The sequence below is a fragment of the Rhinopithecus bieti genome, unplaced genomic scaffold (genome assembly GCF_001698545.2).
Source record: "Rhinopithecus bieti isolate Rb0 unplaced genomic scaffold, ASM169854v2 scaffold_28521, whole genome shotgun sequence".
Classification (NCBI taxonomy): Eukaryota; Metazoa; Chordata; class Mammalia; order Primates; family Cercopithecidae; genus Rhinopithecus; species Rhinopithecus bieti.
The window spans coordinates 554,017-565,709 of NW_016812573.1; the positions used below are offsets into that span (position 1 = coordinate 554,017).

Consider the following 11,693-nt stretch of genomic DNA (forward strand, 5'->3'; position numbering starts at 1 on the left):
TTCTTTTCTTGTTTCTCCCTCTCGCTCTCTCTCACTCTCTCCTCTCTCTATTTCATACCCACAATTACAGAGTGCAAGATAGATTTCCAACTCATAGTATCCAAGCCAAGAATCAAGACTATATTCTATAGTCATGATTAAAGTGAATGGTGAAAAGTTTAGAAAAAATAATGTTTCATCTTTCTCAATTCCCATGGTTTAACCATCACTACAATACATCGTGTGAAGTCCTGGGAAGCTTGAAACCCTGATGCACAATTCAAATTTAAAAATTGCCCACAGGAAGTCGGTGCTACCTGTGAATAAGCGCATCTCTTTTCCTTGTTCTACCTCAGGTATCCGAGAATCAGGCACCCCGACAAGATGCCCAAGCGCGCGCACTGGGGGGCCCTCTCCGTGGTGCTGATCCTGCTTTGGGGCCATCCGCGAATGGCGCTGGCCTGCCCGCATCCTTGTGCCTGCTACGTCCCCAGCGAGGTCCACTGCACGTTCCGATCCCTGGCTTCCGTGCCCGCTGGCATTGCTAAACACGTGGAAAGAATCAATTTGGGGTTTGTACCACCTTCTTCCCGAACCATTCCACTGTTAGTGCGTGCGTCTTGATCTGGTTTTGCATGTTTGTATGTGCATTTACTTAACTTCATATGTGCATTTCCTCTGTGTAGCTCTGTCGAGAATTATTGAGCTGCAGATGGGCAAAATAGAGAGGAAACGTTTTAGTTATGCTAAATGCAGCTTTTTCGATGATTATCTGAATATATCCATCAGCTGCCACTGCTGTGAGGTCTTCCAATGAGCAGCATGAACAACTTTAGAGTTTGTTGAAAAATTCCCTTGATACCATTTCTTTAATACATTGTTGAGGTGAATGAATGAGACACACACTTAAACATATGAAGATGATTTAAATAGACTTCAGCAACGATTTAAGAATAATAAAAATAAGCAGAACATCTGTGCCATTTTATAAGTCGTGTACATGATAGAATTGTGACTTTGAGGCAGTAAAGGAATTCCTGCAGATTTTGGCTATTAAAAATATCAACATCTTTTTTAAAACATATTTTGATGTGGGGTGCCAGGTAAAATTTTAATATATTGATTTCATTTTATACACACGAATGTTTCATGGACTTAACTGTTAGTTGCTATGATCTACAGGTACTCAACTGCAATTTTAATAGTCAACAATCATTTGGAGTTCTTCAACAAAATATATTAGCTACTTTCTAGAGTCTATCCCCAGAACAATCGATTAAATTAGTGCTTGAGAAATATCCACCATGGAGATGTTTTAATAAAAATAAAATGGTCAGATTTGAGCCAATGCAAAATAACTGTAAATGTACCTGGACATCTTATAGAACAAAGTTAAAAAAAAAAAAACTCCCCTCTATTGACAGTGGTAGAACAAGAGAATGAAACATTGACATAATAAGATGGAAATTTCAGTGGTAGATTCAGAGAATGAAACATTGAGGGAGTAAGATGGAAACTTCCCTACTGACAGTGGTAGAACAAGAGAACAAAATGTTGAGGGAATAAGATAATAACTTCCCTAACCCATGGCAACAGACTATTAAATAGGTTTCTCAATGAAATGCTGTTAGACTCTAGGAGTTGACCATCTGAACATCCAGCCACAACGATGATAGCTCATTGGGGAAAACAGCTTGGCGTTGCCAGAGGAGGGAATAGTAACATGTAAGCCAGCTTCCCTTTTCACAATCTTGTAGTTTATCAGGACACATTTCTTGTGTAATGGAAGTAAGAAAAAGGGAAGAGGTGCTAAAGCCCATTTTATTTATTTATTTAACTTTAAGTTCCAAGATGCATGTGCAGAGTGTACAGGTTTGTTACACAGGTATATGTGTGCCCTGGTGGTTTGCTGCACCTATTGACCCATCCTCTATGTTCCCTCCCTTCACCCCCCACCCCCCAGCAGGCCCTGGTGTGTGTTGTTCCCCTTCCTGTGCCCATGTGTTCTCAATGTTCAACTCCCATTTATGAGTGAGAACATGCAGTGTTTGGTTTTCTCTTCCCCTTGTTAGTTTGCTGAGGATGATGGCTTACAGCTTCATCTATATCCCTGGAAAGGACAAGATTTTCTTCCTTTTCATGGCTGCATAGTATTCCATGGTGTCTATGTACCACATTTTCTTTATGCAGTCTATCATTGGTGGGCATTTGTGCTGGTTCCATGTCTGCTAAAGCCCGTTTGAATCCTGGGGGATGGCGCATGTGATATTTGCAGAACAGAAAGTGGAGCTTTAACTGTAACTTCTTTTTCTTCCGCCCTTGGGGTGCAAAATGGCTCTGTCTAGGAATTGTTTTTTATACATGAACCATTTTAACACATGGTCCCACTTGCTGGGATTAGCACCTTGTCTCTCAAACCCGGCACCTTGGCAGGTCCCATGCTGGGGGCACCATCAGCCAGGACTTGGTAGAACCCTCTAAAAAGCATGGGGCTGATGCAGAAATATATATATATATATATAGAGAGAGGTACTTCCTGCACAGCAGGTTTGCGTGTTTGTGTTGGGTGTTGGGAAGGGGACTATCAGGCTGGAAATGAGGGTGGAGACAGTCCCTGCATGCACCCTCCCCAAAGAGGTGATTTGTTTAATGGCTTGAGACTCATAGCACCAATAAGACTATTACCTCTGAAGTTGTTTGCATCTCATTTACAGTTTCTGGGATGCTTTTCTTCCCGTTCATTTTTAAACTGAAGTATTTTGTGAGAGCAAAACATAGCTAACCTCTAAATCACAACACCGTTTCTGATGGTTTCATTTTAAACAACTCACAAGAAAGATTGACTTTAACGTGGGAATAAAACAGACATACCAACCTGTTAATGTTTCTTTTTCCTGTTGATGCCAGTAATATCTAGAGACAGTTTTCTGTAATATTAAAAGAAAAGAAAATATAAAACCCTAGAGAATCACTTCACTGTATCAACATCTATTACCTCCATCTGGTTTAATTTGTAACAGGAATTAATATACTACTTGAAAGAATCACTAATAATATCATAGTAGCATTGTTTTAGAAAAATCCATCTCAAATTAGATAATGAGTCTGGCATCTTGCATCTTTTTGGGGAAAAAGACTGAAGCAAGAGCAATGTCTAACAGATAGAACTCAGAGACTGATCTGTGTTTTAGCAGTCTGGAGAAAATATAAGACTCTCAAGGAATAAGGAATTGTTGGCCAAGTGTTCATGAAACCTTCTATTCCCACACAGCTGTTTTTAGGGTTCTTTGTCAGCATTGCTGTTTCCGGCTTGGACAAGCTAAAAGCATTTCTGAAAACTGTTTTCCAAATATTTTTTTCAGGAACCAACAACATAGCATCCACTTAGAGATGGATTTACAGACTCTTAAATGTTTTTTTTCTCTTGATTAAAAGACTGGTTTTGATGATGCCTTTCTGCAGCTTCAACAAGGGCCGTACTTGCCTATTCTATTTTAAGTTCTGCCTTGTGATATTAACCGGAACCTTTGACATAATTTTGCAAATACTGTCTGCCATAAACATTTCACAGAGTTGGTTATATATTCAGTGATTGCCAATCAATAGTGATGAAGGTCGTCTGGAATGTAAGCCAAAGGGCTAATGAGCCACGGAACTGCACTTCATGCAGGGTCATCCCAGTCTCCAGTTAGATTCTGTTCCCTGAGTGTCGTGCTCATTTCCCAGACTCTCTGCTGATTTTTAGAAGGATGCAAAAAGGGGACATGTATACCCTCGGGTTCTGAAAGGGGGTACTCAGGTGATTCCCCAGGCTTGTGTCTGTTCCAGAATATCTACCCCATTCTCACGTCTGGCATCCTTGGCATCTGCATCTACAAGCTCTCTAATGCCCCTTGAAAACAAGCAGGGGGGCCTGGCGTGGTGTCATCCCAGCACTTTGGGGGGACCGAGGAGGGAGGATCACGAGGTCAAGAGATTGAGACCATCCTGGGTAACACGGTGAAACCCCGTCTCTACTAAAAAATACACAAAATTAGCCGAGCATGGTGGCGGGCGCCTGTAGTACCAGCTATTCCGGAGGCTGAGGCAGGAGAATGGCGTGAACCCGGGAGGCGGAGCTTGCAGTGAGCCGAGATCGCGCCACTGCACTCCAGCCTGGGCGACAGAGCGAGACTCCGTCTCAAACAAAACAAACAACAACAACAGACAAGCAGGGGAAAGATGACAGGGTCAGACAGGTTTACTGAGCTGATGTGGAGCCCGTTCCAGACTTTGGGTGCCTTCCCCAACAGGGGGATTTATTCAGATGTGAAGGGAAATGAACCAGTATTGATCCTTTGTTCCTATCTTCCCTTCTTCACCTTGATAGTTGTTGTCATCAAATTTCTCAGGTTAAATTTGACATTCAGCTATCCATGGCTTTAGTAAGAGCCATTATGTTTTTCTCAATCTCTCTCTCTCTCTCTATTATCTATCTATCATCTGCCTATTACCTGTCTACCTACCTATCATCTATCTCTATCATCAATCAACCAATCTATCCCTCTACCTATATCAATATCTATATCTATATCTATCTATCTGTCATGCATCTGCCTCTCACCTATCTACCTACCTATCATCTATCTCTATCATCAGTCAATCTATCTCTCTACATACCTATCATCTATCTATCAATCTATTGATCTATCTATGTATCATCTGTCTGCCTATCACCTACCTATCATGTATCTCTATCATCTATCTATTGATGTACTTATTCTATCTATCCATCTATCTATCTATCTGTCTATCTATCATCTATTAATCTACCTATCTATTCTCTATCATCAATTTATCAATAATCTATCTACCTACCTATCATCTCTATCAATCAATCTATCTCTATCTATCATGTATTCTATCTATCTATCTATCTATCTATCTATCTATCTATCTATCTACCTACCTACCTATCATCTATCACATGTCTATCATCTATGTACCTGTCATCTATCTCTATCATCTATCAATCTGTCTGCCCATATATTACCTATGTATCTATGTACCTATCTATCATCTGTCTGCCTATCTACCTGTCTGTCATCTGTCTGCCTATCTATCTATCTATTATCTATCTATTGTATCTATCATCTGTCTGCCTATCTATCTATCTATCTATCTGACACCTATCTATGACAGTAGTTAGCAACAATGGATGAGTTTGCCCCTGGAGAACATTTGGCAACATCTGAAGACCTTTTTGATGACCACAACTATGAAAGGAAAACGTATCACACCCTTGAAGTAAAATGTGCTGAGGAACATCCAGCTGTTTCTGACCCACTTCAGAAACTGAGCCTCAGAACCCTATCTCCTCTGTCTGAAGATCTGCCTCCTTCTTCTGGGCTCTGTTCAGGTGATATTATTTACTCCCAGAGCTCTATTCCATTGGTTGGTTGGCCAGTCTTGCCTGAACATGCATCTTGGGTCTCCATTTTGGTCTTGAACCCTATTCTCCCCTTAGATTCTTACAAAATTCTCAAACATCCCATGGCAAATACAGCTTTGAATTCTTTCCCCAACACCTGTCTCTTCCAGCCTTTGCCATCCAGCAAATGATAGAATCCATCCACTTGCTCCCCTCCAAGCAGAAGTCCTTCCCCCAAGTTTGTCCTCATTCTCACTCCCACCACTCAGCAATGCCTGCTGGCTCTTCCTCTAAGTACATTTGGAAATGTTCTGTGTGCCTTCATGTTTACTGCCACACCTGGTCATGAATCCAACATCCCTCAATATCTCTGCAGGATTCACTGCATTTCTGCCTCCTTCTCTTGCCCAGCTCTGACACGTTCTCCAGGTAGTGGCCAACATTGCTGTTTTAACACATACTTCAGTTCATGTCACTCCCTTACTTAAACCCTCCAATCACTCCCTTTTGCACTTGGTGTGAAGAAAACATAGTCCTTCCCATGTCTTCTCAGCTCTTAGGTAACCTGGTCCCTGACAATCTCACCTACTCACCTGATACCATTATTTCCCCTGCTTACTGTATCTAGCGAAATGTCAGCATCCAAGAAATGGAAAAGGATTTTGATGCTGACATCAGTTCCCTTCTGTGTGTTCACCATTCCAGACAGATTACTAAATCTAGAATCCTAAATAACAATAAAGAAACCACATCTGCCCAAAGATTATCTATGATTAGAGCAGGGTTTCTTCACCTCAGCATAACTGACATTTGTGGTACTATTACCATTTTGGATAGGATCATTACTTTATGTGGTTGTCCTGTGCATTGTAAGACTTTGAGCAGCTTCCCTGACCTTCACCCATTAGATGCCAGTAGCACCCCCTTCCATAGTTGTGATCACCAAAAGTGTCTACACATGATGACAAACGTTCCCTAGAAGCAAATTTACCCCTGTTTGAGAACTACTGCCATAGATAGACAATAGACAGACAGACAGACAGATAGATGATAGAATGATAGAGTGATAGATTGATAGATAGGATGATAGACTGATAGATGATAGAGATAGATGATAGGTAGGTTGTTGATAGATAGATAATAGGATAATAGATAGATGATAGATATGATAGAATGATAGCTAGATAGGATGATAGACTGATAGATGATAGAGATAGATGAACGGTAGGTATGTTGATAGGTAGGTGATTGGATGATAGATAGATAGAATAGCTATACATATATAGAAAGATGATACATAGATGATAGATGTCTTGGATGGATAGATAATAGATGATAGATAGATGTGATGGATACACAGATATTAGATAGATAGATGCCACGATGGAACAATAATAGATAATAGATAAATAGATAGATATATGTGATGGATGAATAGACATATGATAGATGCATAGAGAGATAATAGATAGATGATAGGATAATAGGTAGATGATAGAATAATAGCTAGATAGGATGATAAACTGATAGATGATAGGGATAGATGAAAAGTAGGTATGTTGGTAGGTAGATGATATGATGATAGATAGATAGATGGAATAGATAGAGATACATAGATAGATGATAGATAGGTGGATAGATAGATACAGAGATACATAGATACATAGATAGATACAATGGATAGATAATAGATGATAGATGTGATGGATGATAGATACATGATTGATAGAAAGATGGATGTGATGGATGGATAGATAATAAAAGATAAATAGATATGATGGATGAATAGATATATAATTGATATATAAATGATAATAGATAGATGCTTGATAGATGATAGGATGATGATAGATGGATTGATAGAGAGATAGAGAGGATTATAGATTGATAGATGATAGGTAGGTAGGTAGGTAGATAGATAGATACAGACAGAGAGACAGATAGACAAATTTGCACATGCTAAGGTAAGGTTACCAAATTTCTGCAATCTTGATGTTTAGGACTCAATCAATCTGGGTTGTAGGGGCCATCATGTGCACTACAGGATGTTGAGCAGCATCTCTATAGAGATCAAATCAATGGCCGTGCCATAAAGCGGGCAAGTTTGGTGAGTCTAAGGAACAGAAAGATGGCCAATAACTCTGAACTTTATGGCAAACAGCAAAAACCAGAGAGCTAACTAATTGTCCACCATGGAATATTCTTCTAAAATGATGAGGCCATGCCCAAGTGGACCAAGAATGAATCACTGGAAATAGAAGGAGGCATCTTGGAGCTGAGAGTTAAGAAAGTGAATGAACTGTAAGTCAACCCATAATGGAGTGAAACACTGAGGCAGCACCCAAACCAAGTTCCTAATCAGGGTCAACAAACCAAACAGTGGGCTTTTGTATAAAGCAATGAAAATCTCTGGGTGTTTTCCTCTATTGGGAATGCCTTGCCCCAAGAGATGTGTACACGGTCACATCCCTTTGTTTCTTAAGCCCTATTTCAAGTCTCAGCTCCCCAGAGAGCTCTGCCCTAGACATCGGCCCACCAAACCCCTTCTACTCTCCTTTCTGTGCTTTAATTATTTCCTTATGAAATTTACAACTAACTGAAATGATCTTTTCATTATTTTACCCTTCTAGTCATCCTTCTTGCTAAGAGAGCTGAGCCCTTGCCTATTCGGTTGACCCACCCAGAATAGTAAGTTGTAGACACACAAAGCTCAAATTATAGCTGTGATTGAGTTGGAGAATGAATCCATGCATGTAGAATCTGTAGCAGACATCGTTTCATATTTAGGGAAGTTCAAATAGCATCTGCCTTATTTTTCCTTTTATTTCTCCATCTCTAAAAGCATTAGAGCTTGTTTTCAGAGCCCACTACATCCTGAAGGCACATACAAAGCTGCCCTGTACAATGTTTTTGCAATTTTTTAAAGTAAAATTCAAATGATATGGCATTCACCCTTGTAGACTCTACAACTCAGTGCCATTTAGTACATTCAAACTATTGTGTACCTATCATCTCTATCTTGTTCGAAACATTTTCGCCACCCCGAAAGGAGACCTCATATCCATTAAGCAGTCATTCTCTACTCCGTCTCCTCCTCCAGCCTTTGGGAACCACTGCTTTGTGTTCTGTCTCTATGAATTTGACTATTCTGAACATTTCATATACACAGAATCATACAATACATCAGCGGTCCCCAGCCTTTTTGGCACCAGGGACCAGTTTCATGGAAGACAATTTTTTCCACAGACAGGGTTGGGGAGGGGGTGGTTTTGGGATGACTCAAGTGCATTACATTTTTGTGCACTTTGTTTCTATTATTATTACATTGTAATATACAATGAAATAATTCTACAATTCACCATAATGTAGAATCAGTGGGAGCCCTGAGCTTATTTTCCTTCAACTAGACAGTTCCCTCTGGGGGTGACAGGATCATCAGGCATTAGATTCTCATAAGGAGTGTGCAACCTAGATCCCTCGCACGCGCTGTTCAGAATAGGATTTGTGCTTCTCTGAGAATCTAATGCCATTGCTGATCTGACAGGAAGTGGAGCTCAGGCGGTAATGCCAGCAACGGGGAATGGCTGTAAATACAGATGAAGCTTTGCTGGCTCACCCACTGCTCACCTCCTGCTGTGCAGCCTGGTTCCTAACCAGTCCAGTACTGCTCTGTGGCCCGGAGTTTGAGGACCACTGCAACAGGTGACCTGTAATGGCTTCTTTCAGTGAACACCAGGTTTCAAGGGTCACCCACATGGTAGCCTGTGTCAGAGCTTCATTCCTCTTTGTAGTGTGCATCTTGAGCAATGAATATTGCCACTGCATAGTGATTTTGCAGAAAATCAATTTAAAGAGTGAATGAGAAAATGTGTCAGGTAGACTTTTACTCTGTAGTCGGTGACTCTGAAACATAGATTTAGACTCTCTTTGCTTTTCACTCACGTGCATTGCATTTTTCCTCATGGTTGGTATTTCAGTCAAACAAAAACCTGTGAACAATTCTGAGGATGCCATCGGCAAACTCATCCTGTAAGACTTTCTTGGCCCCCTCTTGTGTGCTAGATCATTTGTGCTTGTGTCTAAATAAGAAGAAATAAGGTCTTCTTTTAAAAATAAAAATGGCGGCCGGGTGCGGTGGCTCATGCCTGTAACTCCAGCACTTTTGGAGGCTGAGGCGGGCAGATCACCTGAGGTCAGGAGTTTGAGACCAGCCTGGCCAACATGGTGAAACCATGTGTCTACTAAAAATACAAAATTAGCCAGGCGTGGAGCCACACGCCTGTAGTCCCAGCTACTTGGGAGGCTGAGGCCAGAGAATTGCTTGAACCCGGGAGGCAGAGGTTGCAGTGAGCCGAGATGGTGCCACTGCACTTCAGCCTGGGCGACAGAGGGAGACTCCATCTCAAATGAATAAATAAAATAAAACAAAAATAATAAAAAATAAAAAATGGCAACTTAGTATGGTCATTATCCATGATTGGCACTTCATTTACCCACAAGATGGGAACGAAAAAACCCTGCAAACACAGCAACAGCAACAATAAAGTCCCCGTTATAGAGGAAGGGAGACTCATGGAAGACACTGAGTACATCCAAGAATACACAGTCACCATGGTAAGATACAGGTGTCTTTAGACCAAAGCTTCACCTTGCATTCAGAGACTGAGGCGGGAGAGGCTAGCAATATCTACTTGACACTTTATTTTATTTAGTGAGTTGAAACATATGGAATCAGGCTGCAAAGTTCCTTGAAAGATAACATGGCAAAGAATGAATTAGAAACGTATCAGGTAGATTTCTACTCTGGAGTCAGCTGAAATCAGGTCTGAAATTGGTCACTTGAGTGTCTCTGAGAAGAATCATTGAATGGACGTGTTTACGAATATTATGATTCCTGTATGATTTTTACATTATTCATATTATGTATAAATTTTTGAACATCTGAATATGTTTTCATTGAATGTCTTTATTCATATAACATATTGCTCATTATTCCCCTGCCTAACTACATTTTAGTTGCCATTTTAACTCACAGATTTTATCATGTCTCTTTTGTGTCTTGCTTGGCTGTGACTTTCCCTTTGATCTTCCTGGTGTCAGCCTTGTTGTACCTATTCCCTCCAGAAACTCTGTAGCAGTCCTTGACACAGAGCAATGTCTGAGTGGCTGCAGACATTATGTCCTTTAACCCACACATGGCTCTCTGGAAAAAGAATCCTCAGCAACATTACTAATGAAGAATTTGAGCTTCCAAAAAGCTTGGTAACTTCTCTGGGAGAGCCAGCAGGCAATGTGAAGTGTGCCTGACCTCAAAACATGAGGCCTGGCCAGGTGTGGTGGCTGACACCTGTAATCCCAGCACTTTGGGAGACGGAGGCGGGTAGCTCACTTGAGCTCAGAAGTTCAAGACCAGCTCGGGCAACATGGTGAAACCCCATCTCTGCTAAAAATACAAAAATTAGCCGGGTGTGGTGGTGTGTGCTTGTAGTCCCAGCTACTCAGAAGGCTGAACTGGGAGGATGGCTTGAGCCCAGGACACAGAGGTTGCAGTGAGCCGAGGCTGTGCCACCACACTCTGGCCTGGACACCAGAGCCAGACCCTGTCTTGAGAGACAGCGAGAGAGCAGGAGAGAGTTTTCTATGCTTCTATCTCACCTCTACACACCGGGACCCCCATTCCCCACCCAGCTTGCAGGAGTCAACACCTTCCTTCCCCTTTATTACACTCCACAGGGAACTGCTGAGCTCGTGATTGGAAAAATGCACCTCTTTCTTCTCTTATGTGGAATTTTACCCACTGAGGAGGTTCATGGTCCTTAACATGAAATAAAACTTCATGCCCTTGAATTTCACTTATCTTTGCAGCATTATATTTTGGGGAGTTTTGTACCATGATTCCATACATTTGAATTCACTAAATAAAATACAATGTCAAGTTGATATTGACAGCTTCTCCCACCTCAGTTAACAGTGTCTGAATGCAGGTTGAAGCTTTGTTCTCACGATGCCTGGATTTCACTCTCACTGACTATATTCTTGAATGCATTTAATGTCTTCTGGGAGTCTCCTCTTCAGTAATGGGGACATTATTGTTGTTACTGTGTTTGTTTGTGGAATGTTTAAGTTCCCATCTTGTTCTAATAAGACCAAAATACCACTAGGTAATGGCAAAAAAACTTTGGAATGGAACATTGCATGGCTTAACCCCCCTTTTTTCCTATTCCTTGAAAATTTTGGAAAGTTTCTTTTTTTCTCTCTTTCTCACTTTTTTTTTTTTTTTTTTTTTTTTTTTTTTTTTTTTTTT

The 11,693-nt window shown here is 40.9% G+C and overlaps 1 protein-coding gene across 1 annotated transcript in view; it reads left to right on the plus strand.

Annotated features, from left to right (window-relative positions):
• MXRA5 (matrix remodeling associated 5) overlaps positions 1-11,693 on the plus strand; it is a 42,399-nt gene that overhangs the window by 3,012 nt on the left and 27,694 nt on the right. The window contains exon 2 of the mRNA XM_017896606.1: positions 336-551. Within this exon, the coding sequence (XP_017752095.1) occupies positions 336-551 (216 nt within the window). The remainder of the gene's footprint in view (positions 1-335; positions 552-11,693) is intronic.